Source organism: Natrix helvetica, assembly GCF_964273705.1.
Source record: "Natrix helvetica genome assembly, chromosome: 1".
NCBI lineage: Eukaryota > Metazoa > Chordata > Lepidosauria > Squamata > Natricidae > Natrix > Natrix helvetica.
Window position 1 is genome coordinate 298,164,327 of NC_138548.1, and position 23,977 is coordinate 298,188,303.

At 42.1% G+C, this 23,977-nt stretch overlaps 1 protein-coding gene across 1 annotated transcript in view; it reads left to right on the forward strand.

Annotated features, from left to right (window-relative positions):
* The first annotated feature begins 500 nt into the window (after nt 1-500).
* Nucleotides 501-23,977, forward strand: part of MAPKAPK3 (MAPK activated protein kinase 3) — an 80,515-nt gene continuing 57,038 nt past the window's right edge. The window contains exons 1-2 of the mRNA XM_081936777.1: nt 501-743; nt 3,171-3,462. Coding sequence (XP_081792903.1) covers nt 3,238-3,462 — 225 coding nt within the window. The 5' untranslated portion in view covers nt 501-743; nt 3,171-3,237. The remainder of the gene's footprint in view (nt 744-3,170; nt 3,463-23,977) is intronic.

Consider the following 23,977-nt stretch of genomic DNA (forward strand, 5'->3'; position numbering starts at 1 on the left):
TATATATAAAGATGCTTCGTTGTTCTCCGGTCTTTGGGGGGGCTCCGGCGAAAGACGGCGGCTCCTAGCCTTCCACCCCAGGGCTCCCTTTGTTCTCAACACAAGCTTAGCTGTCTGGGAAAAGAGACCGATGAGCACGAAAAGGAAGGCCAAAGCAAGGTGTTTCGGGCGGGACGTCATCGCAAAACATAGACGACCTAATGTCACCCCACTGCTAACACCCACCCCAGATGGATTACGCCTTTCACTGTAGTCATCTGTAACTATTGAGGGCCGCTACTCGCCCTTCGCTTCAGCAGCTTTGGCCCGCCCCGCCTTTCTCTCCCAGTTCCTTTTCGCTTCGGACGACAATACAAGTTTGTGAAGCGCCAACTGGACGGGGCAGGCGGAGAGGCATCCCCCCCTACCCTACCCCCACCACTGTTGCTGGCCGCGGAGTGGATAGGTACCAAGCGACTCCCGTCCACATAGCCAGGTGCCCCGGAGCACGTGCTCTCCCGCCTACAATGCCCCGCCCTCCATGTTGGCAATTGTCTATGGCGGGACCGGGTTGGGCCGGCCGGGGCGGAGAGTCACATGAGCGGCTGCCTGAACTCGTCCTGCTCGGTTGGCGAAGAGCTTTGCCTGGCGGGGGCGAGGCTTCCCATGGCCGCCAATTCCTGCTGCCTCCCCCACTGGCTAGCCACAGGTTTGAGGGAGCAGCGGCGAAGCGACCACCTGTGAGGAGCATGCGCGCCACGAAGGTAACCTCCCTCGTTGAAGCTTCTGCGGCTCTGTCGTGGGGGGGGGGTTAGAACCTCACCCCACCCCAAACGTTGCTGCCATGAGGAAGTGTACACGAATGGATGGGTCGTTCTGGGTTGTGTGAGGGGGTTGTGGGTTAGCCTCTAGCCAACCGTGAAGCGGGGCAGCCCCTCTCTTCTGGAATAATTCGCCTCTTTGGCCAGTTCAGAGTTAGACCAAGAGTTGTCCAGAAGGGAAGACTCAACCAAGTACCCATTATAAGAAAATGACCTTGAGTAGGGGGGAACACCCCTCATTTTCTGCCTCCGTGTCAGAGAGATGATGGTCCAAGTGGGGCAAATGTTAGCTGTAAATTTCCGCCTATTCATTTGCTTGCCAGAAGGGATGGGGTCACAGGTGCTGTAGAAGATCAGGTAGACTGACCTGTTGGATGTCTTTCTTTCCTTAAAGGGAAGATATGCTGCCTCAGTTGAGGAAGCAACTGCTGTAAAGTATTTTTCTTTGAAAAAAGATTTTTTTTCTTTGAAAAATACACTGTATCCGTTGTTTGGCCAATCCAGGTAGCTGGCTCTTGGTTTTGGATTTTAAAATTTCATGAGTACCCTTAATATATAAATGGTAAATATTTCCCCCCCCTAAAAGCTTCTTCTGACCATGAAATCACATCTTGGGTTCATAGCAAATATGAGTAGGCAGACTCATGGCAGAAAGGGACTCTTGAAATGTCTTACCAAATACAGTCAGTCCTCAACTTAGGATCATTTGTTTAATAACTTCAAAGTTATGATTGCACTGAAAAAAGGAATTTACAGCTGGTCCTGCACGTTGACTGTCACAATGTCACCGTAGTCACATGATCAAAATTTGGGCTCTTGCCAATATATATTTACAATGGCGGCAGTGTTCTCAGGATCAAGTGTTCATCATTTGTGAACTCCCCAGAAAGCAAAGTCAATGGGGCAAGCTGAATTTGCTTAACAACTGTGGCAAAAAGGAGATAAAATTGGATGGAAGTCACTTTTAATGATTGCCTTGTTTAGCCATGGAAATTCCAGTCCCAGTTGTATTTGTAAGTCAAGAACAACCTGTATTATCAAGATACAGCCCTGCAATTTAGTTGTGCAGACGGCACAAGTTGTCAAATTAAAAGGAAAAATATGGGTCAACGAAGGATTGTGGGGGTGTATCCATGAATTGTGGTAGGGTAAATCTTTCTTTGCCTTTGTTGTGGTTTTATAATGCTTGTAATTCACAGGAGGCCTTTTCAACATTATTGAAGTAATTTTGAGCTGCATTTAGCACCAATGTGGGGAATTGAGCAGGAATGTCTTAAAATTTTATTTGCTAGGATTTTTAATTTGGAATCACACTGATTGGAACCTCATTGTATTGTTACCAATTTTAATTTTGTTTTTATGAAAAATTACCAGTTTAGCTGCTAATCATATGCTTCCAAGTTATCAGTATTATATACATCTTATCTTTATTTGCTAGTTACTCAGCAGCTTAAAAAAATAGCCTATCAGTATACAGCTATTATACAAGATGTTAAATACAGTGATTTATTTCATTAATTTAGTTCTTGCAAACACTGGAAGCAATTTCATTTATGAGGGTTTTGCTTATGGGGATGATTTACCAGTTCTTAGTACAGGGCTACATAATTATTCCTATTTAGGTGAACTGAATATTGCTTAAATGAACCTTCTTACAAATGTTAAAGTTGTATTTCTATTTTAAAAAATAAGAAAATATGATTTTAAGTGATCAGTGCTTTTTGTAGTTTTCAATCCAGGACTGCTATTTTGTCACAATGTCAGAAATTCTTTGTTACAGCGTTTCTTACAATAACTATACAACAAGCTCTTTGGCTTAAAAAAAGAAGATGCTTAGTCCATGGAGACATGAATGTAGTCCCTATTTACACCTTATGAAACCAAATGTGTGCTTTCTTGTGATCACACAACAGGGGACAGTCACCGAATCTGGAGAAAAGATGGAGGTACTTTAAAGAGTGCAGATAGGTGTTATGTTCATTCAACTTCTGGGCTCCAAAGCACCTTTTTGTCTTCACACCTAAAGAACAACCCAGTTTCTTACATGGGACAGAATATTTGGCAGTGCTTCTTAGTGGTGTTAAATTGCTTAATGTTATATGACTTTTAGAGTTACAGGCACCTTTTCCTATGAAAATATGATCATGATCAGTAAATATTAATGCTGCACACCTGGTATATTACAAGATTATTGAGTGAATTATGTTCCTTACCATGTTATAAATTCTGTGCCATAGCATAAAACCAAGAAAGAAGGTGTAATAAATAGTTCAATCTGTGCCTTACAGTTAACATTTCTTTTTTAAAGGAGGATGTTCTGTGAAATCCTAGGAAATGTATCTAGTCTCTTTAAACTGTTTGCTTCAACAGCCTAATGGAAGAGACTTTCTGAAGATTGGGACAGCATTTTTTTTTAAATTTTGAGCTTCTACCTGCTATGGAACAAAGTGAGAATCAACAAGGATCCTCATCAGAGATTCAAGATGAAAGCAAAAGCAACACAAGACTTTTGCCTAACCTGGCTGCTGCTGTCAAAGGGGAAATAAAGAAATATGCAGTTACAGATGACTATAAAATCTCTAAACGGGTTTTGGGCCTTGGTATTAATGGGAAAGTATTGGAATGTTTTCACAAAGTGACAGGACGGAAATGTGCTTTAAAGGTATGTAGCAGATGATTCATCGTGATTTAGCTGTTAATTTTCCTTATTTGATGTCTAGGCTAAAAGCAATTGTTGAGGCCTAGGTAATAAAGTATTCATATTAGAAATTCTAAATTTCCTTCCCCTGGCTTCTACTGTCCAGAGGTGTTTCAATTCACAACAAGCACAGCCATAATTCATAGCCAGCAGAGTCAAAGGTTACTTTAGCAAAACCAATGGAATATTCAGATTCCAGGATTCCTTCAGATCAGCATCTTTTTTTAAAATTTAGAACTGAGCCCAAAGATAATTTTGTTTATAGACACTAAAACAAATGCTGTTGCTTGCTTTTTTTCTGTGATAATTAAAATGCCAGCAATTTCTTGTGGAGGAATTAATTTTGAAAATCTGTATATTAAATTAGCCCATGTTAAGAAATAGAAAATGGTTGAAATTGCTTTTAGAGAAGCAAAATGACAAAATGTAATAGTTTTTTTTAAATTGCCTATAACATTTGTTTGGAATAAGATTTGGTTGTAGTTATTAAATAATTTCTGGTACTTTGGTTAGAATACTTACATTCATATTGACAGACTAAATATTGTGCTGCATTATACATGGACAAGTGACACTGAGGTCAAAATAGGACCATGATTAATAACTCAGCTAGATCCTTCGTGATAGTTAAGAATAATGAGAGTAAAATCTGAGAATGTGTACATTACGCTTTTATGAAACTTAATTATAAATAAAATGGCCCTCAGCTGTTAAGTATATGCAAACATAAGTTAAAGTTGTAACTGTACTGAAATATAAAGCAGGATGAATAGAGTGGGAATGCAGATTTACATGTTCTCTTACAAGTAACCCTATTTGAAGTTTAAGGTTTTGGAGAAAATTGGATAAAGCAAGTCATGAAGAGATGTAACTTATTACACGTTGCCCTTTTATGACCAACTGTGTATCTGGTAGACCAGTATGTATCATGAATCCTTTTTCTTACTGTATTACTCAATCTTAGTAATCTCCAATATTTGAGTTTATTTGCCTAATGATAGAACAGTGAGGCAGGTTCTATTGATATACTCCCTATCACACTCCTCAAGTGTTTCCCTAATTGAACTACAAGGGATTGTATTGATACCGGTTCACACTATCCTGGCTGTAGGTAGGATTTTAAAATTTGCACTGTATCTTACCTTGGGAGGTTTAGGAGCCAGATTTCATTCATGTCAAGCATCAGTATGTCAGTGAATATCTGACTATTTGTGGCAGGCTTTACATTCTATACTCATAGTTGTCATTTAGCATATAGGCATCTTTATGAAGGTTCAAAAGTATGGGTAGACTAATTTAACAATAGTAATTAGGACAGGATTTTTTGTTAAGTGATGTACTCATAAAGCTCTATGTGACATGATCACATGACTTAGCAGTATCAGTTCTGTTGGTTCCCAGTTCCCATTGTTAATCTAGGACCTCATGTGATCTTCTGACTTCCTGCTAGCTTCCTCATTGAATTTGCTTGTGGGAATGCCAAAGGAAAGCTTGCAAATCAAGTTGCATGACCAAAATCTTGATTAGTTGATGAATGCCAGATTGCATTATGACGGCTAAAACGTTGAGGACTAGTTGTAATTACTGTTTTTTAAATGTCATTGCAAGTTTGAACAGTTAATGAACGAGTGGCTGTTAATTGAGGACAACTTGTACTTAACATTATCATCAACTGATCACCATCAAATACGATCTCTTAGGTTTATGTGGATTGAAATGTCTGTAATAGGGAATTGTTACACTTATTCACAAATGAACTGTGAATTAAAACTAGCAATCTTATCTCAATCTTCAAACCTGATTAATCTGTGAAAAAAAGGAATTGGTGGTTATGATATATTGATTGGGATCTTGAGCTGAATTTTCTTAAATTTCCAGTAAGTTTTGGGTGGTGACATATCTTAATAAATTGTGAAATAACAATAGAGGAACTCACCTTTGTAAATATCAGTTAGAGCTATTTTAAGATCTTTACTATATAAGGGCACTAAACAAAATTCTATAATGTTATTGTTTTTATTTGGTAAAGGGAACTTTGCACACTGAGGGCTGGATAGAAAGAAAAACTTCATGAACTCTAATATTTTAGGTTTGCCAGATACTTTATAAGAAAAGTCTTTATTATTAGCTTTGATTTAATTTTTTTCTTAGTAAAACTAATAACAGATGACTGAAGTGCCACTTTGCATAATTTAGATGGATGAATTTAATTTGTATTAATTGAAAGTAAAGATAAGATGGAAGTGTGGAAAGAGGCCAGCTATGAGTTCATTTGGTTGATGTCCACCATTACTTAGAAAAGCTGCTCATTGGAGATTATTTATAAATTGTTACTGAAATATTCGGAAACTGATCAAGTTAAACATTGTATGCAACAGTGGGAATTCCAGGGGAAGAAGAATATTTAATTTATGGTGATATTACATTCAGACTTCTTTTTCCATTGATACAGTTAGTAGTTATTGGTATAATTGCACCTGTGTTGATTGCCAAACTAGATAATTATGTTTTAAAAGATATTGCAATAATCAAGTTGGTTTATTTTTTAAAAAAGTGATGCTGAATTAAATTTAGCTTATAAGGCAGTTATAGGCTATACTTCTGCACATGGACTTCTAAAGTTTGAAGTTGTTCTATTGATATCTCTGAATGGGATAGCATACCCCCAAGTAGAATCGATACATAGTCTGGGAGTCAAAATCTATTGTCTGTACCACTTGCATCTTGTTTCTCCTAGGCCCGTGATCGCGAACCTATGGACCGCGTGCCAGAAGTGGCATGCAGAGCCATTTCTCCTGGCACGCGGAGCCATCACCAGTTCCTCTTCTGGGTTCGGGCGCAGCAGCCAGCTGGTCTTGACACGCATTGGCGTGCCAGAAAGCAGAAGTGGAGCCGCCCGGTGCGCATGTGCACGCCAGGAAAATGATCTTTTTGTTTCCAGGGTGCACATGCGTGTCGGCCATTTGGTGATCTGGTTCCTGGCACGCATGCACACCAAAAACCAGCAACAGGAAGAGCAACGGCTGCGCGTGCCAAAAGACACAGAGAGGGGTTCCTGGCCATCGCTTCTTAGTAGAGCTGTGGTCGGGGCTTCCCTCCCTCCCCCGCCTGAGTGGGCTTTTTGCATAGAAGCAACTGGGCAGCCACCGGCCGGAAGAAGCAGTGCAACAATCGCCGTTACCAGGGGCGAAGGGGTGGCAGAGGCGAGAACGGGCGACCGCCGCCCCTTCGTCTCTTCACCAACAGCGGCTATTGTGCTTCTGCTTCCAGCTGGGATTCTGGCGGAGGAGCTGCTGGCGGGGAAGCGAGCTACCTGCATCAAGAGGCCGCCAAGGGTCTGGCAGAATATATTCCGGCTGGAAGTGGCAGCACTCCGGACCGCGGATCCTCATCAGAGCTGCAGGCTGGAGCTCTGAAGACGTCTGCTCGGGCAGGGGGGGACGCTTGTCCTTGCCATCGCTACTCCTTTGCTGTTGTGCTGCTTCTTCCAGCCGGGATATATTCTGCCAGACCCTCGGTGGTGTCTTTATGCGGGTAGCTCACCTCTCCGCCAGCAGCTCCTCTGCCAGCATCCCGGCTGGAAGCAGAAGCGCAACAGCCGCTGTTGGGGAGAGGATGATGGGGCGGTGGTTGCCCGTACTCTCCACCGCCACCCCTTCGCCCCTGGTAACAGCAACTGTTGCGCTGCTGCTTCCAGCCGGGACGCTGGATGAGCTGCTGGCAGGGAGGCGAGCTACCCACATAAAGACGCCGCCAAGGGTCTGGCAGAATATATCCCGGCTGGAAGTAGCAGCGCTCGGGTCTGCAGATCTTCATTAGAGCCACGGGCTAGAGCCGTGCAAGTAGCCCGCTTGTGAGGGGAGGGAGGGAAACCCTTGCCCATCCTTGCCACCGCCACCCCCTCACCCCCAGCAGCTGTCACAGTGCTGCTTCTGGCTGGGATGCTGGAGCAGCCAAAAGAAGGAGAAGCTGCCGTGGGGGAGGTGGGCGGGGCAGACACCGATTGCAAATGCTTCTCCCCCAGTGCAGTCCGAGAGACAGCAAAGAGCCTCGGGAGGGTGGGGGAGGTTATTTTCACCCTCCTCAAGCTCCTCAAAAGATTCTCGAGCCTGGGGAGGGTGAAAAACAAGTCTATTGCGGGCCAAAAGGGAGGGGTCACACGCATGTGCAGGGTGTGTTTGCGCGCATGCGCAATGGGGGGTCGCACACATTGCATTATGGGTATGGCACACCTATGTACGACCCCCTTGCGTTCTCCCCGCTTTTGGCACGGGAGCCCAAAAAGGTTCGCCATCGCTGTCCTAGGCGCTGCTTGGAGTGTCCAAGCATGGGTTAACTTCAGCTTGCTGCCCAAGGACTGAGTTCAAAGTTTGTGTAGCCACACCTCCTGCTCCCTTTAGAGGCCCAGTTTAAAAAACTCAGTCGCCCTAAAAGGACGCAGTTGGGGAGATCCAGTTCTTGGACAGCAAGTTGGACTCTCAAAACAGTCTAATGTAGCCTTTTTTTTGTTGTTGTTGTCAGTGGACAGTTTATGAAGCATTAGGTTTTATTATTATTTTTCCCTGCAAGTGAAAATTTCTCATATAGCCTTCCTGACGCACGGAACAAGCAGCTTGGAGCGAGGCTGCCTTCCATGACCACCGCGGTTGAGTCACCACCGGGAGGCTTGTCAGCGGCCGCTGGTGAGCTCAGGGGTCAGGTAGGAAGGTTAGGGAGCTCCCAGAAGCTGTCAAGAATAAACGGACAGCATCACGTCCCTCGTGTGTCAGATCTGGAAGTCCAGGTCAGCGCCTCTTGTCACGCTAGCCCAGCTGCTGGAGAAATTGATCTCGTGCATCGCAGTGGTTCCCTGGGCACGACTGCATGCATGGGAGCTTCAGTGGTCCTGCTTCCGATTCAGCGACGCAAGGCCAGCAACTAGAAAAGGATGGTAAGAGTTCCTCCACCGGTGCTCTGGTCACTCAGATGGTGGCAGACAGCGGTGCTGAAGAAGGGGTCTCTCTTCAAGGAACCAGAGCGCCTGGTCAAAACAACAGATGCCAGCTTGTATGGTTGGGGCGCCCACCTGCAGATGCACATGACGCAGGGCAGATGGTCTCCGGCAAAGCTCGCCCACAACATAAATTGGCTGGAGCTCAGGGCTGCCAGGTTAGCCCTGTGCCACTTCCGGCAGTTCATCGAAGGATCCCATGTCCTCCTATTGACGGACAATATTGCCACCAAGGCTTACGTCAATCACCAGGGCGGAACTCAATCGAGGGCCCTGATGTTGGAGGGAGAAGCCCTGGGGCGGTGGGCAGAGCGTCACCTTCAGTCCATAAGGGCGGATCACATTTCGGGGAAGGAGAATGTGACAGCGGATTAGCTTAGCAGAACGACCATCAGCAATTTGGAATGGTGACTTCATCCATCTCTGTTTCACCAACTGACCCAGAGGTTCGGTCTTCCGATGGTTGACCTATTCGCCAGTCCCGAGAACACGCATCTCCCCTAGTTCTTTTCAAGATTCCAATGTTCTGGCGCGGAAGGGATGGACACTCTTCGATGCCGCTGGCCTCCTGGCCTGTTATATGCATTTCCGCCCCTCCCACTGATACCTCAGGTGATCAGGAAGATCCTGCTGGAGGGCGCCGAAGTACTGCTGGTCGCCCCGCACTGGCCAAGGAGGTCCTGGTTTGCTGACCTTGTCAGGCTGTCAGTGACCAAACACTGACACATACCTCAGGAGCAAATCTCCCTCAGCCAAGGGGTCATCCCACACCTGGACCCTCAATGGCTTCAATTAGGCACTTGAGGGGGACCTCTTGAGACAGGACAGCTTCTGTGACAAGGTCATCTATACCATCCAGGCGACCTTCTACCGTGCGGATCTATGACGCAACTTGGGCTATCTTCTACTCTTGATGTTAGTCCCATCACATCAATTGCACAGCAGCGACAATCCCACAAATTCTGGACTTCCTCCAGGAGGGGTTGGACAAGGGCCTCGCCCCCAACACCCTTCAGAGACAGACGGCAGCCCTATCCACCATCTTGTCCAGGAACGATTCTCAACCGCTCAGCAGACATCCAAGGGTTCGCAGTTTCCTAAAGGGGGCTACCAACCTATGCCCTCCGATGGTACACCGTTACCCAACTTGGGACTTACCAGTTGTATTGCAGGCCTTAACATCAGCGGCATTAGAACCAATTCGCTCTGTTAGCCTACGACATTTGTCGTTCAAAACCGCCTTTCTTGTAGCCATCACTTCAGCACACAGAATTTCGCAGTTAGCTGCGTTCTCCGTTAGGGAGGACCTCTGTATTATACACTTGGACAGAGACATTCTGCAATTGGATCCAGCATTTCTACAAAAAATTAACAATTTATTCCACAGAATGCAGGAGGTCATCCTCCCCGACTTCTGCCCGCACCCCAGTCATCCCAGGGAGCGCATCTGGCGCAAATTGGATGTGTGCCACGGTGTGCGGGTGTACAAAAAGAGGACAGCTTCATTTCACAAGTCAGAATTGTTCTTCATATCATTCCAGCCCATCTCCATGGGCAGGAAGGTATCATCTTCCACCATAGGACGTTGGCTGCATGCTTGCATTAAGCTGACTTATGGGCAACAATCCAGACCTGTCCCTCCTTGTATAACAGCACACTCCCCGAGGAGTGCCGCAACTACGGCCGCCTGGACCACTCAAGCGCCTATTGAAGAAATCTGCAGGGTGGCTACCTGGTCCTCGCTGTCACCGTTCATTCAAAATTAAAGACTGGACTCTTTTGCCTCTGCAGAGGCTTCATTTGGAAGGAGAGTTTTACAGCGAGTCCTCGCGGCTCCTGCTAACCAGGACATTCCTTCTTCCCACCCTGGGACTACATAGCTTGGGTATGTCCCATGCTTGGACACTCCAAGCAATGCCTAGGAAAATGACCGTTGGCTTACCTGAATGGTCATTCTCTAGGCGCTGCGGGAGTGTCCAATCCCGCCCTGGGGTCTCCTACGGGTGCGTGAATTATCACCTCCATGGCATAGATATTACTCCTTACAGCATCCTTCCAGGTCTCATACCTTCGTTTTTAAAACAGAGTCTCTAAAGGGAGCAGGAGGCATGGCTACACAAATTTTGAACTCAGTCCTTGGGCAGCAAGCTGAAGTTAACCCATGCTTGGACACTCTCACAGCACCTAAAGAACGACCATTCAGGTAAGCCAACGGTTATTCTAGATCAAACAGTTCTGCCAAAAATTTCCTTTTTTATAATGAGTTTCAGAGTCATACAATAAAATGCAAACTAATAGAAAAGGAATGACAAAACACTGAATGTGAAGAAATCCTGTTTTTCCCAATATAATTGCAGCCATTTCCTCTGGTCCTGTAGAAATAAGTTGAACAGCCTGAATCACTAAATAATTTGGTCAATTTTGGTTATCCTGTTTGTGAAGTATAGCTGTTGCTGAAAGGAGAGTAACCTTATACAGCATCCCAGATGTAGACCATTAGAGCTTTATAGGCTATACTTCACCTTGAAGCATGGTGGAATGGAATCAACAACAGCACCAAGTGGTGATGTGAACATGCATTCTATATATTTGCAATACAGAAAAGCTATTGGTTCTAATCCACTTATGTTAATTTGTTCATAAATTTTATAGAACTTAATTGGATACATTAATCACACGATAGTATCTTAAGCCATCTTTATTTCAGTAGACTTAGGTAAGGGCCATCGCTGTACAAGCCACTGTTGTCTAATAATCTTTTCTAATTAGAACATAGATTCTTTTTATTAATTCATAGAAAAATTGTTAGTACATAAAACGTTAAGAATTTACATAATGGATAATGTAAAAAGAAGACTATGGATTTCTAAATTGTTATAATATAATCATTACAAAACAGATTGTAGGCTTAACTTCCATTTCTAGATTTTAAACAAAGTTAAAATGGGAAAGGTCAGAGGCAGGACTACAATTATGTAAAATTGAAGTGAACTTTATATATTATCTTAACTGTAACAGATCTACCAACAGCCACATTTAGGATATATACTGTTTTTATTATTTGTGTCTATATTTACTTTTCAGCACATTTTCCTCTATGCATCATGTATTTATGTTACCTGATGATTAAATTACTTGATGATAATGTTGATAATGATGATAATGATGAAAATAACAATTTTCGGGGAGAGGGGGTGGTCTAGAAATCAAATCAAATAAATAAATAAATAATAGCAATTACTAGTATTCTTACACCAGAAATTTTCACATTTGTGAGAAATTTCACATTTTCACTTTTATCTTTATATCAATTAATTGCACAAGTCAACCACAAATATAATTAATATATTTTCTCAGTTACATTTTCTGCTAGACAGTTTTCTCTGTCCTGGAGCCTTGATGATTACACTTCAATATCCAGTTATTTTGACCCCAACTATCTGTAAGTTATATATTCTCCAGCTTTGAAACCTTACATTCTTTTCTTTAAAAGCAGACTCAGCAAAATCTCCTCTGGTAGCCGTTCTGTGTCATCAAAAAGTGAACATAAATAATAGCGATTGCAGTTATTGAGGAAACACTCAAGAAATCAAGAAGAGTAAAATTGCCGTAGTGAATGGGGTACATTTCATTCCTAGAGGTTCAAACACAGAAAGAGTCAAGCAAAAACTGACTGGGTATTTAATCCTGGTTGTATATAGAGGCAATTGATGCTGAAGAAAATCAAGGAACCAACTAGGAATGACAGTTCCGCTTTCAGTTTGAGAGTTTTGTTTTTAAAAAGCAAGGTATAATCTTTATTTTGTCTTTAGTCTAATGTCTGGTATGAAGAGTAAGCCTTCTCTTCCCTGTAGACTAGCTGAAAGCCAAGTAAGAAAAGAAGCACCATTCCTTAAAAATCATCCAAAAAGAGGTGGCAGTTTTTATACTACGCATTAGGATAAATGAAACTAAACTCATGTTGGATGTTACTGTATTTTATTGCCAGTGATCAGGGTTCTTGTGGCTTTGTTTTAATTTTTTTTCTTGATCTCAGTCTCTTTGTGTGATGAGTGAGATCTTAGGCCAGTGATGGCGAACCTTTTTCGCCTCGGGTGCCAAAAGCACATACGTGCGCGCTATCACACGAACTCGAGTGCCGACCCACATAACGTAATGTCCCCGCTCACCTGTGTGGACCGTGCATTATTGCACAAGGCTTCCTCGCCACTCCCTGCTCTGGCTGCTTCCCCTTGGCTAACACCCAGTGAGGGGAGAAGTTGCTCTGCCACTAATGGGCAGAGATTGGGGTGGGGGTGGGGGAATGCTCAAGTGTGCTCCTGTGTCAAAAAACCTTCCCTTATCATTCTCCTGTGTAAAGATTGGGCTCTTTTTACAATGGCAGGTGTGAGTCCAGTTGCTAAATTCTCCCCTTCTATTAAAGAGGATCCTGGGCACTACAGTCAATAGACAAATGAGGAAGGGAGCGGCTGGCACAGGGAAAAGAAAAGCAGCAAGAAAAGAAGAAAAAGCAGCTTTTTCCCCTCAAGGTGGCTGCTCTGTTCCCCCCCTCCCCCGTGCTAGCACAGAGGATCCTGCCTGGTCCCTGAAATCCAAAGGGAAATGAGGAAGAGACCAATCTGCATGAGGGAAAGACAAGTAGCAAGGAAATAAGGAAAAGCAGCTTTTCCCCCCTCAAGGTGGCTCCTCTGTTGCCCTTTTCTCCATTTCAGCACCACTCCATGGAGCCTGCCCCACCCCCCATCGCCCAGGTCCTCGCTTCTCCCAAGCATTTCTTTGCCTATTTAATTTCCACTCCGTAGCATTTTTCCATCGTGTGTCTTGCCGTTTTGGACAGGAAAACAAAGTTTGTGGGACTAAAAAAAACTCCTTTCAATCAATCAATTCCAACTTTGCGAGATCTCTTCCCCCTCCCCAAGTTGTAATTGATTGAAGTTTTTTTTAGTCCCACAAACTTTGTTTCTCTGCACACGATGGCAAGAAACGCGATGGAGCTGGAAATCAGGTAGGCAAAGAAATGTTTGGGAGAAGCGAGGACCTGGGCGATGGTGGGTGGGGCAACCTCGATGCCCTAGCACTGAAATGGAGAAAAGGGCAACAGCAGCCACGTTGAATGAAAGAAGCCTCTTTTCTTCTTTCCTTACTAGCAGGGGGGAAGGGGGAACACAGCAGGCAGCACGGGGGAAAGAAGCCTCTTTCCTTGCCGCTTGTCTCCCCCGTGCTGGCAGCTCTCTCAGCGATCGGGCAGGATCCTTTTTAGTAGCAGGGGGGAGGGGGGAACACAGCAGGCAGCACGGGGGAAAGACAAGCGGCAAGAGAAGAGGCTTCTTTCACTCGTGCTGGCAGCTCTCTCCCTGTGGATTCAAACGATTGGGCAGGATTCTTTTTAGTAGCAGAGGGGAGGGGGGAACACTCAGGCAGCACGGGGGAAAGACAAGCGGCAAGAAAAGAGGCTTCTTTCACTCGTGCTGGCAGCTCTCTCCCTGTGGATTCAAACGATCGGGCAGGATCCTTTTTAGTAGCAGGGGGGAGGGGGGAACACAGCAGGCAGCACGGGGGAAGGAAGCCTCTTTCCTTGCCGCTTGTCTCCCCCGTGCTGGCAGCTCTCTCAGCGATCAGGCAGGATCCTTTTTAATAGCAGGGGGGAGGGGGGAACACTCAGGCAGCACGGGGGAAAGACAAGCGGCAAGAAAAGAGGCTTCTTTCACTCGTGCTGGCAGCTCTCTCCCTGTGGATTCAAACGATCGGGCAGGATCCTTTTTAGTAGCAGGGGGAGGGGGGAACACAGCAGGCAGCACGGGGGAAAGAAGCCTCTTTCCTTGCCGCTTGTCTCCCCCGTGCTGGCAGCTCTCTCAGCGATCGGGCAGGATCCTTTTTAGTAGCAGGGGGGAGGGGGAAACAGAACAGCCAGCAGGAGTGAAAGAAGCCTCTTTCCTTGCCGCTTGTCTTTCCCCGTTCCGGCAGCTCTCTTTGCATTGGGCTGTTTTTCGCCCTTTGGAGGCTTCAGGAAATCCTCCGGAGATTAAAAAAAACTATCGAAAATCAGCTGGCCAGCGGGTGCATGCGCACTGGAGCTGACAGGGCAATGCCTCGCGTGCCCTCAGAAATGGCTCCGCGTGCCGCCTGTGGCACGCGTGCCATAGGTTCGCCATCACGGTCTTAGGCTAAAAAAGCAATTGAATAGTCTTCCCAGAAGCTAGTATTCATCTCGTCTCCTTTTCCCCCTTTCTCTTTTAGTGCGCTACAACTTTCTTCTAGTTTTTTTTAACCTTGATATATATGTTTGTAATAAAGACTTGAATTCTTAAGTGGTATTCATTCTGAAGAAAAGAATCAGCCTCTAGTGCTTGGTTTCACATTTAGGGAACTTCTAAAGGAAGGAAAGTCACACGTGTCTCTTCCTGAATAAACTAGGGCAGACAGTATTTATTTGGAGAAAAGCAGCTAATACAGTGTGGGGAAATAGAAGCATTTCTGTAGTATTGTTGTGGCTGGAGTATTTCGATACATAACTCTAGTGTCCGGTGGAGTAAATTGAAATACCTTATTCATTCTGCGATTCCCATTACATTTGCTTTAATTTATTTTGGGGCATTACAAATATAGGATTTGGAGGGAAATATTTATACAGGTGGTTCTCTTTTAACAACCAGTTCTTAAAGTTGTGGCCATTGCAGCACTCCCATAGTCACGTGATTGTGATCTGGCAACCAGCCAAATTTCCAGTCTTCTCAGCATCATAGTCATCATGATTTGCAATCTCCCCTGCAAGCAAAGTCAGTGGGGAAGCCAGCAAGAGATCAGAAGTTACAATTAGAGGAGGTCCTCATTTAATGACCTGCCTAGTCCTTTCTTAATGATGGTAACTGGGGGATTGCTGGAACAGCCATTGTTAAGTAGCACAGCCATGTGATTTACTGCTTTATACTGCATTGCTTAGTGATGGATATTCTAGTTCCAATTACTATTGTTAAGTGAGGACTACTTGTAAAAAATTGTGACACTGTGCATAACTGTGCTGAGATTCTCTTAAGTATTCCTGTTATCTCAGGTGACCTCTTTTTTGAGAAAGCTGAGGTATAACAGAGTTCCAGCCTCATCCAGTTTTCTCCACCCAAGCTTTTGTGTTCTTCACAGATGGCGTTTTACGAAAAAATATTTTGTCTACTATGTGAACAAAATTAAAGCAGTCTGGATCTGGACAGATGACTCAAGGGAAAGTTATAGTTAAATATGTGATTTTAAGATTCTTCAAAAAGCTTTCAGGAAGACTTACTCACAGAGCCATATGTTACTCATTCAAACTGCTAGTAACTGGAAAGTCCCTGTCATGTCCAATAATTCCTATTAATGGAACTCCTCAACATTTTGGCTAATCACTTTTGTCTGGAAATGTGAACATGGTATCTCTAAAAACACTGTAGGAACTTCAATAGTTACTTTAGTTATTTTCTCAAAGTGTTTAAGTTGCTATGCTAAATATAATAAATTAAACTATTTATAATGCCCTTCTTAGAAATGGTGTTAACCTATTTCCATGCAGTTGAAATGCCACATGCATTGCTGCCATATTTTAGAAAATTAAAACTGGGTATTTGGTTTTAAAACAGATTATTTGAGAGGCAATGCTTCCAATGGAAAGAATGCTCAGATTAAAAGGGCAAATTGTATGTTTTTCAGAAAAAACTATTTTTCTATTATTTTTCTAATACCATACATGTGATGATTAAATAAACATGAAGAAAGCATGTGTATATTCCAAACTATAATTTCTCTCAGCATCAACATTTTTTTAGAAGTGATAATGGTAGATTTCTTGAATGCCTGAAGTGTGCTTTAATTTTATGAGATCAAAACTTGCTCCCTTTCAGAAAGTTAATGTATTGTGAGATAATTACTTCTTGTAACATAAGGTACTTTGTTCTGACTAGTTTTATTCTGATGAGCATGTCTTCTCCTGTTAGGTTACCACTGAAATCAAAAGTGAACTTTCAGTTGCTTTACAGTACATACTAAAAATTCCCACAATTTTAATATATAAAGAATGGAGTAAAATCTAATTTAAATAAGGGCGCCTTGATACTCTCTGGGTTTGGTTGTTTTCTTGCAGAGGTTTTACTACCCAAACTAGGTAACATCATCAGTGCTAGTAAGGAATGGAGTTTGCTCTCATTTTATATTCTGGTGGCTTACCCTGCCAGCATTGGTGAGAATAGTCTTGGAGAGCTATTTACTGTTAGCTTGTTTGGCAATTCTTTGATTGGGAGATTGTTTGATTCTTGCTTGTTAGTCTAATGTTAATCTTGATGTTAATCTCTGCTCATTTGGGTGTCTCTTTGTTCCCTTTTTGGCTTGTTGATTGTCTCTTTTGAATAAACAAGAATATTATTTAGATGGAACACAAATACACTGCAGCAACCTGGAACATTTGAAAGAGGAAAAAGATCATCTGTGCAACATCTTCCAACAAAACATATGTCCACACAACTTCAACAAAAAAAATGCTTGCACACTCAATCCAATATAGAACAACGAATCAAGCTGTGGAAAGGGTAATGTTGCCATGCATCAAAAACATCTCAGAAACCACCAACCAACAATTACAATCATACGGCATCAGCATACAACCCAAATAAAGCCCTTCAAAACATTGTAAGTAAACCAAAAGACTCAGCAGACAGAAGAAAAAAGATTAGTCACCTACAACATATAGTGTAAAAACTGCAATAGCCACTGTGAAGAACAAACAGGCAGAAGACTAGCAGAGCACATCCATGAACCCCAACTAGCAGTTTAAAGACATGATGAAAACTCCATAATTTCACAACATGGATAGATTTAGCCATAAATTTCAACTGGGAACCATCCTAGACCAAGTCAAGTCTAAAAATGCTAGATAATTCCTGGACAAATCGGCCATCAACAGGCATATAGACATAAGCAACATCTACATACCATCCAAAAGAGATCGTCAACATGCCAAAAAGGGAATAAAAAGACCATGGCCTCACCAGCAATCCACGCTCAAATGAGCAGAGATTACACCAAGATTAGCTTTAGATGAACAATCAAGAAGCAAACAATACTCTCTTCCGGTTCCGGCAGCCACCAGCGACGAGCAAGTGTTTGCTCGCTCCGGCTCCTCGGTGGGCTTCCCCACTCCTTGGGGGGCACAGGACGCCCCGGAGAGGCGTCCTGCCAGAGGGGCGACATCGCAGGGGATCCCTGGATCGGCGGTGGCCGGCGGGAGGTCCCCCGCTTCGCCCAAGGCACCAGGGAGCAGATCGGAGGACGCGTGGGCGTCTCGCTGAATGCTGCGCGGAGAATGAACAAGCAGAAGGAAGCAGCGGCGGTGTGGTGAGGCGCATACCCTCCTCCACTCCCTTTGTTGAATTGAACTTTTCAGCAGTTTAAAACTTTTTCTTTCGACTAACTTGGGAGGCGCGGCTGGAGGGAGGGGGATTTCCCCCCCCTCAGATAGGCGGCTTGGAACAATTTTGCTCTCAGCCCCAGGGGAAGGAGGAGGGGGGAGAGCCAACCAATGATGCCACACCCTTGCTTAAAGTGATTTTCTTTGAACTTAACCCCATAATATATTGATGATCTGAAAACTTTGGGAACTTTGAAAACTTTGTTATGCCTCTAAACCCGAAGCTGGCAGGGCAAGATGGCACACTTCCGTTGTCTTCATGACAAATTCAGGTTTCATTTAAAAATTCAGGTTTCCGGTCTTTGTCTCCGTGCTACTCAGATAAATCTCTTGTGAATTCCTACTCTTTGAACTCCCTGGGGTGAAAAATTTTACTCTACTGCCAGGCTGATTAGAGAAATTCTCTCCTGCCTGGACCCTCTGCCTCCTGGACTCATCTGGCTGCCCTGCCGACCTAGCTGTCCATTCTCTACACTGACTGAGCTCTTTATTCTATAAACAATGTCTCCTAAAAGACCACCTCCTGGAAAGCCTGGCTTTGCTACCTCTGCCCCGACATCAGCAACTTCCAGTCCTGCTACACAATCAAAGATAACAGACCTGATGCAACCTAAAAGTACAGAGATGGATTTGCAACAAATGCTTCAGCAACTTCTACAGGGACAAGAGGAAATTAAGAAACAATTAAAGGAAATGAAAGAAGAAATTAAAGAGAATCAAGCCCAAATTTATAAGAACTCACAGAGACTGGACCTTGTGGAGGGTGGGGTGGCAGAGATGAGGGAGGGGGTGGAGGCGGTGCAGAAGGGAAACAAAGAACTTGATACCCAACAAATGAAAACAGAATTTGAGAGAATGTCCTTTTATCTTAGATTTCAAAACGTGATAGAAGCAGATGATGAAAACATAAGGGACATCATGATAAACATCTTGGCCGAATATACCCATAAAGAAAAACAACAGATGGAATGGGAGATAGATCTGGTTTATAGAGTGAACTCAGCCTATGCCAGAACACACAATGTACCCAGAGAGGTACATATTAAATTCCTCAGAAAAAGCACAAGAGACGAAATTCTGGGTGCACAAAGGGGGCAAGCCTTGACATACCATGATAGGGAAATAACCATCTTGAAGCAGATCCCCAAGAAAGTTAGGGAAAAAAGGAAAAATTATTCGCAATTAGTGAATAAATTATACCAGAAGGGGGTGTGGTTCAGATGGTTGATGCCTGAAGGTATGTTAATATTCTGGGAGGAGACAAGAATTAGAATCAATACACCCATAGAGGCACAGGCCTTTATGGAAAAAAACAAAATACACCTAGAAAAAACTGAAGATCCTACAACGGATATGCAGGACACGGGAGGGGCCGGAGCTCTGCCGGCGGGGGGAGATGGGGCAATACCAAGAAAGCTCAAATCACAAAAATGAATAAGAAAATCTTCTTGACATAAACTGATCGAAAGTATTAATGGAATTAACGTGGACTATATACTACTATGTATTAAATTGATTGAAAGTACCAATAGAATTAATATGCTGACTATATATGACTATGTATTAATGACTTCTACACAGATGTATACTATGAGTTTGGAGGGAGGGGGCGCCTACCACACTTTGCAACTGCCAAAATTTGTATACTTTTTCCACTACCTTTTCCCTTGCAAATCTTAAAAAAACCAATAAAACTTTGTTTAAAAAAAAAAAGAAGAAGCAAACAATACTCCAATCAAGGAACTACCAAACAAGTTAACCATAAACCAAACAACCACCAAGACCACTCCCACCAACTTTGACAGACAAGCCACTAGAACAAAAGCAAATCCCACTTTCTACTAGCATTGATGATATTACCTTGGTTGGGTAATGAAACAAATACCAAGTTCAGAGGGCATCAGAGACCACCTCATTTCAGCATTGAGACACAATATTCTCTAGTTTAACTATTGGAAAGATTGCAATGTATTTAGAAACACTGACTGGAAATGTGTGCTATTCAGTCTTTTGAAAACTATATCATAAGTTATAATCCACATGTCATTGTTCAATAATATATTGGGAAATACATGTTTACTTTGATGTGTGAAGTAGACTTCAGAAATAAAATTCTCTGATAAAGTAATTATGTACATATATTGTAGAAACATAATCATATATAAAGCAGCTTTTAAGTGTCTCTCTTATAATGATAGGTAAATATGTACAGAACATACACTGTTTCCCTGAAAATAACACCTCCCCGGATTATAAACCCAATCGGGCTTTTAACCACATGCACTAAAATAAGCCCTCCCCCCAAAATAAGCCTTCCCTGAAAATATTGCAACATAGCAACAGCCATGGGGTGACCATGCTGCCGCCTCCTGCACCTCAAAAATAAGACCTCCCCCCAAATAAGGCCAAGTGCTTATTATGACAGTCAAAAGAAAATAAGATCCTGTCTTCTTTTCAGGGAAACGTGGTAGTATATTTCAAAGTGCATTAAAATGATCATTTTATATCTTCTGTTCTACCATTGTTTTACTGCTGTTGGAGTAAATTCATTTATTATAAAAGAGTTTCAAAGGTGTTAATATTTTACTGATGGGGTAAGGCTTACAATGCAGGGCAATGTCTGCACAGAATTTAAAATTTTGTCTTCTGGACACTATCCTGTATATCTAAAATCACCAATTTCAATTTTTCCTTTATAATGCACAGCTGGAAATATATCTGGTGTTCAGATACAATTCTGTTTTGCTACTTTCTGATGATAATATGGAAGCCATTTAATGAAGTAAAATTGGTTTGGACTGGACGGGGTATTATTTATTTGAGTGCTTGTAAATTGGCTTGTTCAAGAGATCACTTGAATAGTTTCTTTGATTATCCTTTTAAATGGTAGTGGTTGTCTTTCTCTTTGGTTTTAAAATGGTAGTTCTTGTTAAAGAACAATCATGTAAGTAAGTGAATACTAACTCATCAAAATTTGGTAAGTGGAAATGCAGGAATTAGAAAAAGGGGGGAGGAAAGTACAGCATAATCATAATGCATCTTTGTAATACAAGCTGGGTTAGTGCTGCTCCCTTTCTGAGTCATTTCCAAACTGCCAACAATCTGAAACAAGTCTGTCTAGATTTATGACATAACAAAATCTCATTAAAGATTGCAATATTATTTTATGGCTTGGAGGCAATTTTTAAAAGCATTGAGTTACATTTTGCTTGTTGACTCTGTATACAGTTGTGATGATTAATGTTAGGGTCAGGGTTAGGGTTAATCTAAACTAATTCTGTTTATTGATACCCCTGTTAGATACTAGTTTAACAAAAAATTCCTGGGTGTTAAACCACGGTTTTGGAAGGTGGTTTTGTTTGTTGTATTAACTGCAATTTCAGGTGGGGTTGCTAATTTGATTAAAAAGTAAATCTGGAGCTGAGATGGATTAATGTTTTTGCCATATAAACTTGCCTCAAAATTATTTAAATGCTATAAAAAGGCAAGTGAGAATGCTTCCACATCTGAATTGTTAAATATGTGCCATGACATTAGAGCAGCCTACGGTTTGAGTTATAAAATGTAGCAAATCAGACTTATATACATATATATGTTTATTTAGAATATGCTTGCTGTGTTGTTTTTTGCACAAATTAATATTGTATGAAGTATGGTAGTAAGCCTTTACAACTAATTCTTCCTGATTCTAGAAACATCACAATGTTTCTAGCTTGGTGGATCCAGAATAGGCATAGAGTATCCAGTGAAAATTGAATAGGATGCAGCCTTTTTATTGAGATGGAAAATTGCAAGAACGTTTCCTCTTTTACCAGTTTTCCTTCCTCTAAACTATAGATACCTGGGATTTGGTTGTCCTTGCAATTTCCTTCATAAATGAGAAAGCTTTGCATCATCCTAAACAGTAAAACTATGGTGCAATTCTCTTGCATTTCAAATTGTATTTTCAAAGTGTTGTAGTTCAGCATGCAAATTAGCTTGGCACAGCCTACGATTCTTCTCTTTGGCAGTATATGCAGGCAAATCATTTTTATTGAATAATACTGAGAAGTGGCAAATATATTTTTAATAAAATTGTACAAAATGCTTACAAAACTATGTGAAAATAATATATTAAAAGATCAGTGAGCAACAGTGAATGAAGCAGTTGAATAGCAGATTTCCCTTAAAATATTTTTTTAGTTTGCTGTATGCAAAGAAGTTATGGATACAATACAATACAATGTTTAGCATCAAGGTAATCATTGGATTTGGAAAATTGTAATCCCATTCTGTGTTCAGTTACAGTGGCTCCCCCCCCCTTGCAGTAAATATACAGAAATAACAGATGTTAGTTTAAGTGGATAGGGTATCTTAAAGTACCCTGAATAACATTTGCTCCCCACAACTCATTTCCACTATGCTATTGGCTTTCAGTGACCTTCAGTTTTTGCATATTTAAGAGGAAATTTACATAATTTACAAATTCAGATACTCTAAAATATATCAGAAACAAAGAATGATATCTAATTAAAGACAGCCTCATTTTTAAATCTCTAATTAACTCTTCTCATATCTATAGATCTAGAAAAGTTTCTGTAGGAGATAACACAGACAGACAGATTGTTGTAATTGACAAGATTAGAATCCATATCTACCCCCTCATAATCCAACACTATAACAACAATATCACAAATAGGCAGAAGCATTCTTTAAAGCAAAGGCATTTTTACTTCTTTCAGTAAGTTTCATTTCTTGTAGCACACTAAAAACACTATTTTTTTAAATCAGCATTTGTATACCCTAAAACTTTGACATCCATTTTCCCATCATCTGTAAACATTCTACTAAGATGCACATCTTTATCTACCTACTCTACTTCTTTTTTCAATTTATGTATGTATGTATAACACTCTCCATATTTTCCTCCATAACATGTATATGTAAGATAACTGGAGATAAGATAACTAGACAGAGAGTGACTAGCCCAAAGTCTCCCAGAGAGCTTCTGTGGCTAATGGGGGAATTGAACCTGGGCCTCCAGATTTCTATTTTAGCATCTTGATAGCTTGAATAAATAGGCTAACAGGATGAAATCTATCATTCTTCACAAAGACCAAGTTCCTCATTTAGGAATCGGAAATCAAATTTTGTAAGTGTAGATTTGGGCCACATGGCTTGGTAAAAGTACTGTAAACAAATTTTGGAACAGTGGTTGATTTTAAACTGCAGAACAACAGCAAGATACAGATTCCAAAAAGGCAAGTGACATTTTAAACCATGTTAAAAGGGGTTCAGTTACCAAATCACTGGAAGTCATTTTCTGTTTTCTTCAACTTCTATCAAACGCCACTTGAAAATCTGAAAACAGATTTGGAGAAGGGTGTTAAGGATGATTAGGGACTAGAAATGAATGTTATGAATAGAGATTGAAAGATCTGGGATTTTCTGATCTGGAAAGGGCTGAAGGGGAATATTCTTCAAACACATGAAAGAAAGTTACAAGAAGGCAGAAAAATCTGGCTTTTGTTATATGTGAAGTTACCCAGAGTCAGTAGAGGTAGGTGGCCTAGAATTTGAAATATACTGTATTTTTCGGAGTATAAGACGCACCTTTTTCTCTCAAAAAAGAGGCTGAAAATCTGGGTGCGTCTTATACACTGAATGCCACATTTTTTGCCTCCCGAAATCCTGCCTCCTTCACCAAAATGGCTGTGCAGAGCCTGGGGGTTGGGGAGGGCAGAAATGAGCAAGAAACAGGCCATTTTTTGCTCAATTTTGTTCCCCCAGCCCCCAGGAGCACTCTAGAAGCCTAAAGGCTATTCATGCCTTTAAAAAAAAACGGGCCCGTTTTCACGAAAAATGAGCCATTTTGGGGAGGTCTGCAGAGTGCAAAAACTTTTTTTTTAATTTGCCTCTTCAAAATCTTGGCGCATCTTATACTCCGCTGTGTCTTATACTCCGAAAAGTACAGTAAATGAATAAGTTACAGAAAAACCTCACAGAAAGGACACTTTGACTGTGGAACCGATGAGCCAGAACTAAATGGATAAATGAACAGTCTTCTATTGCAGGTGCTT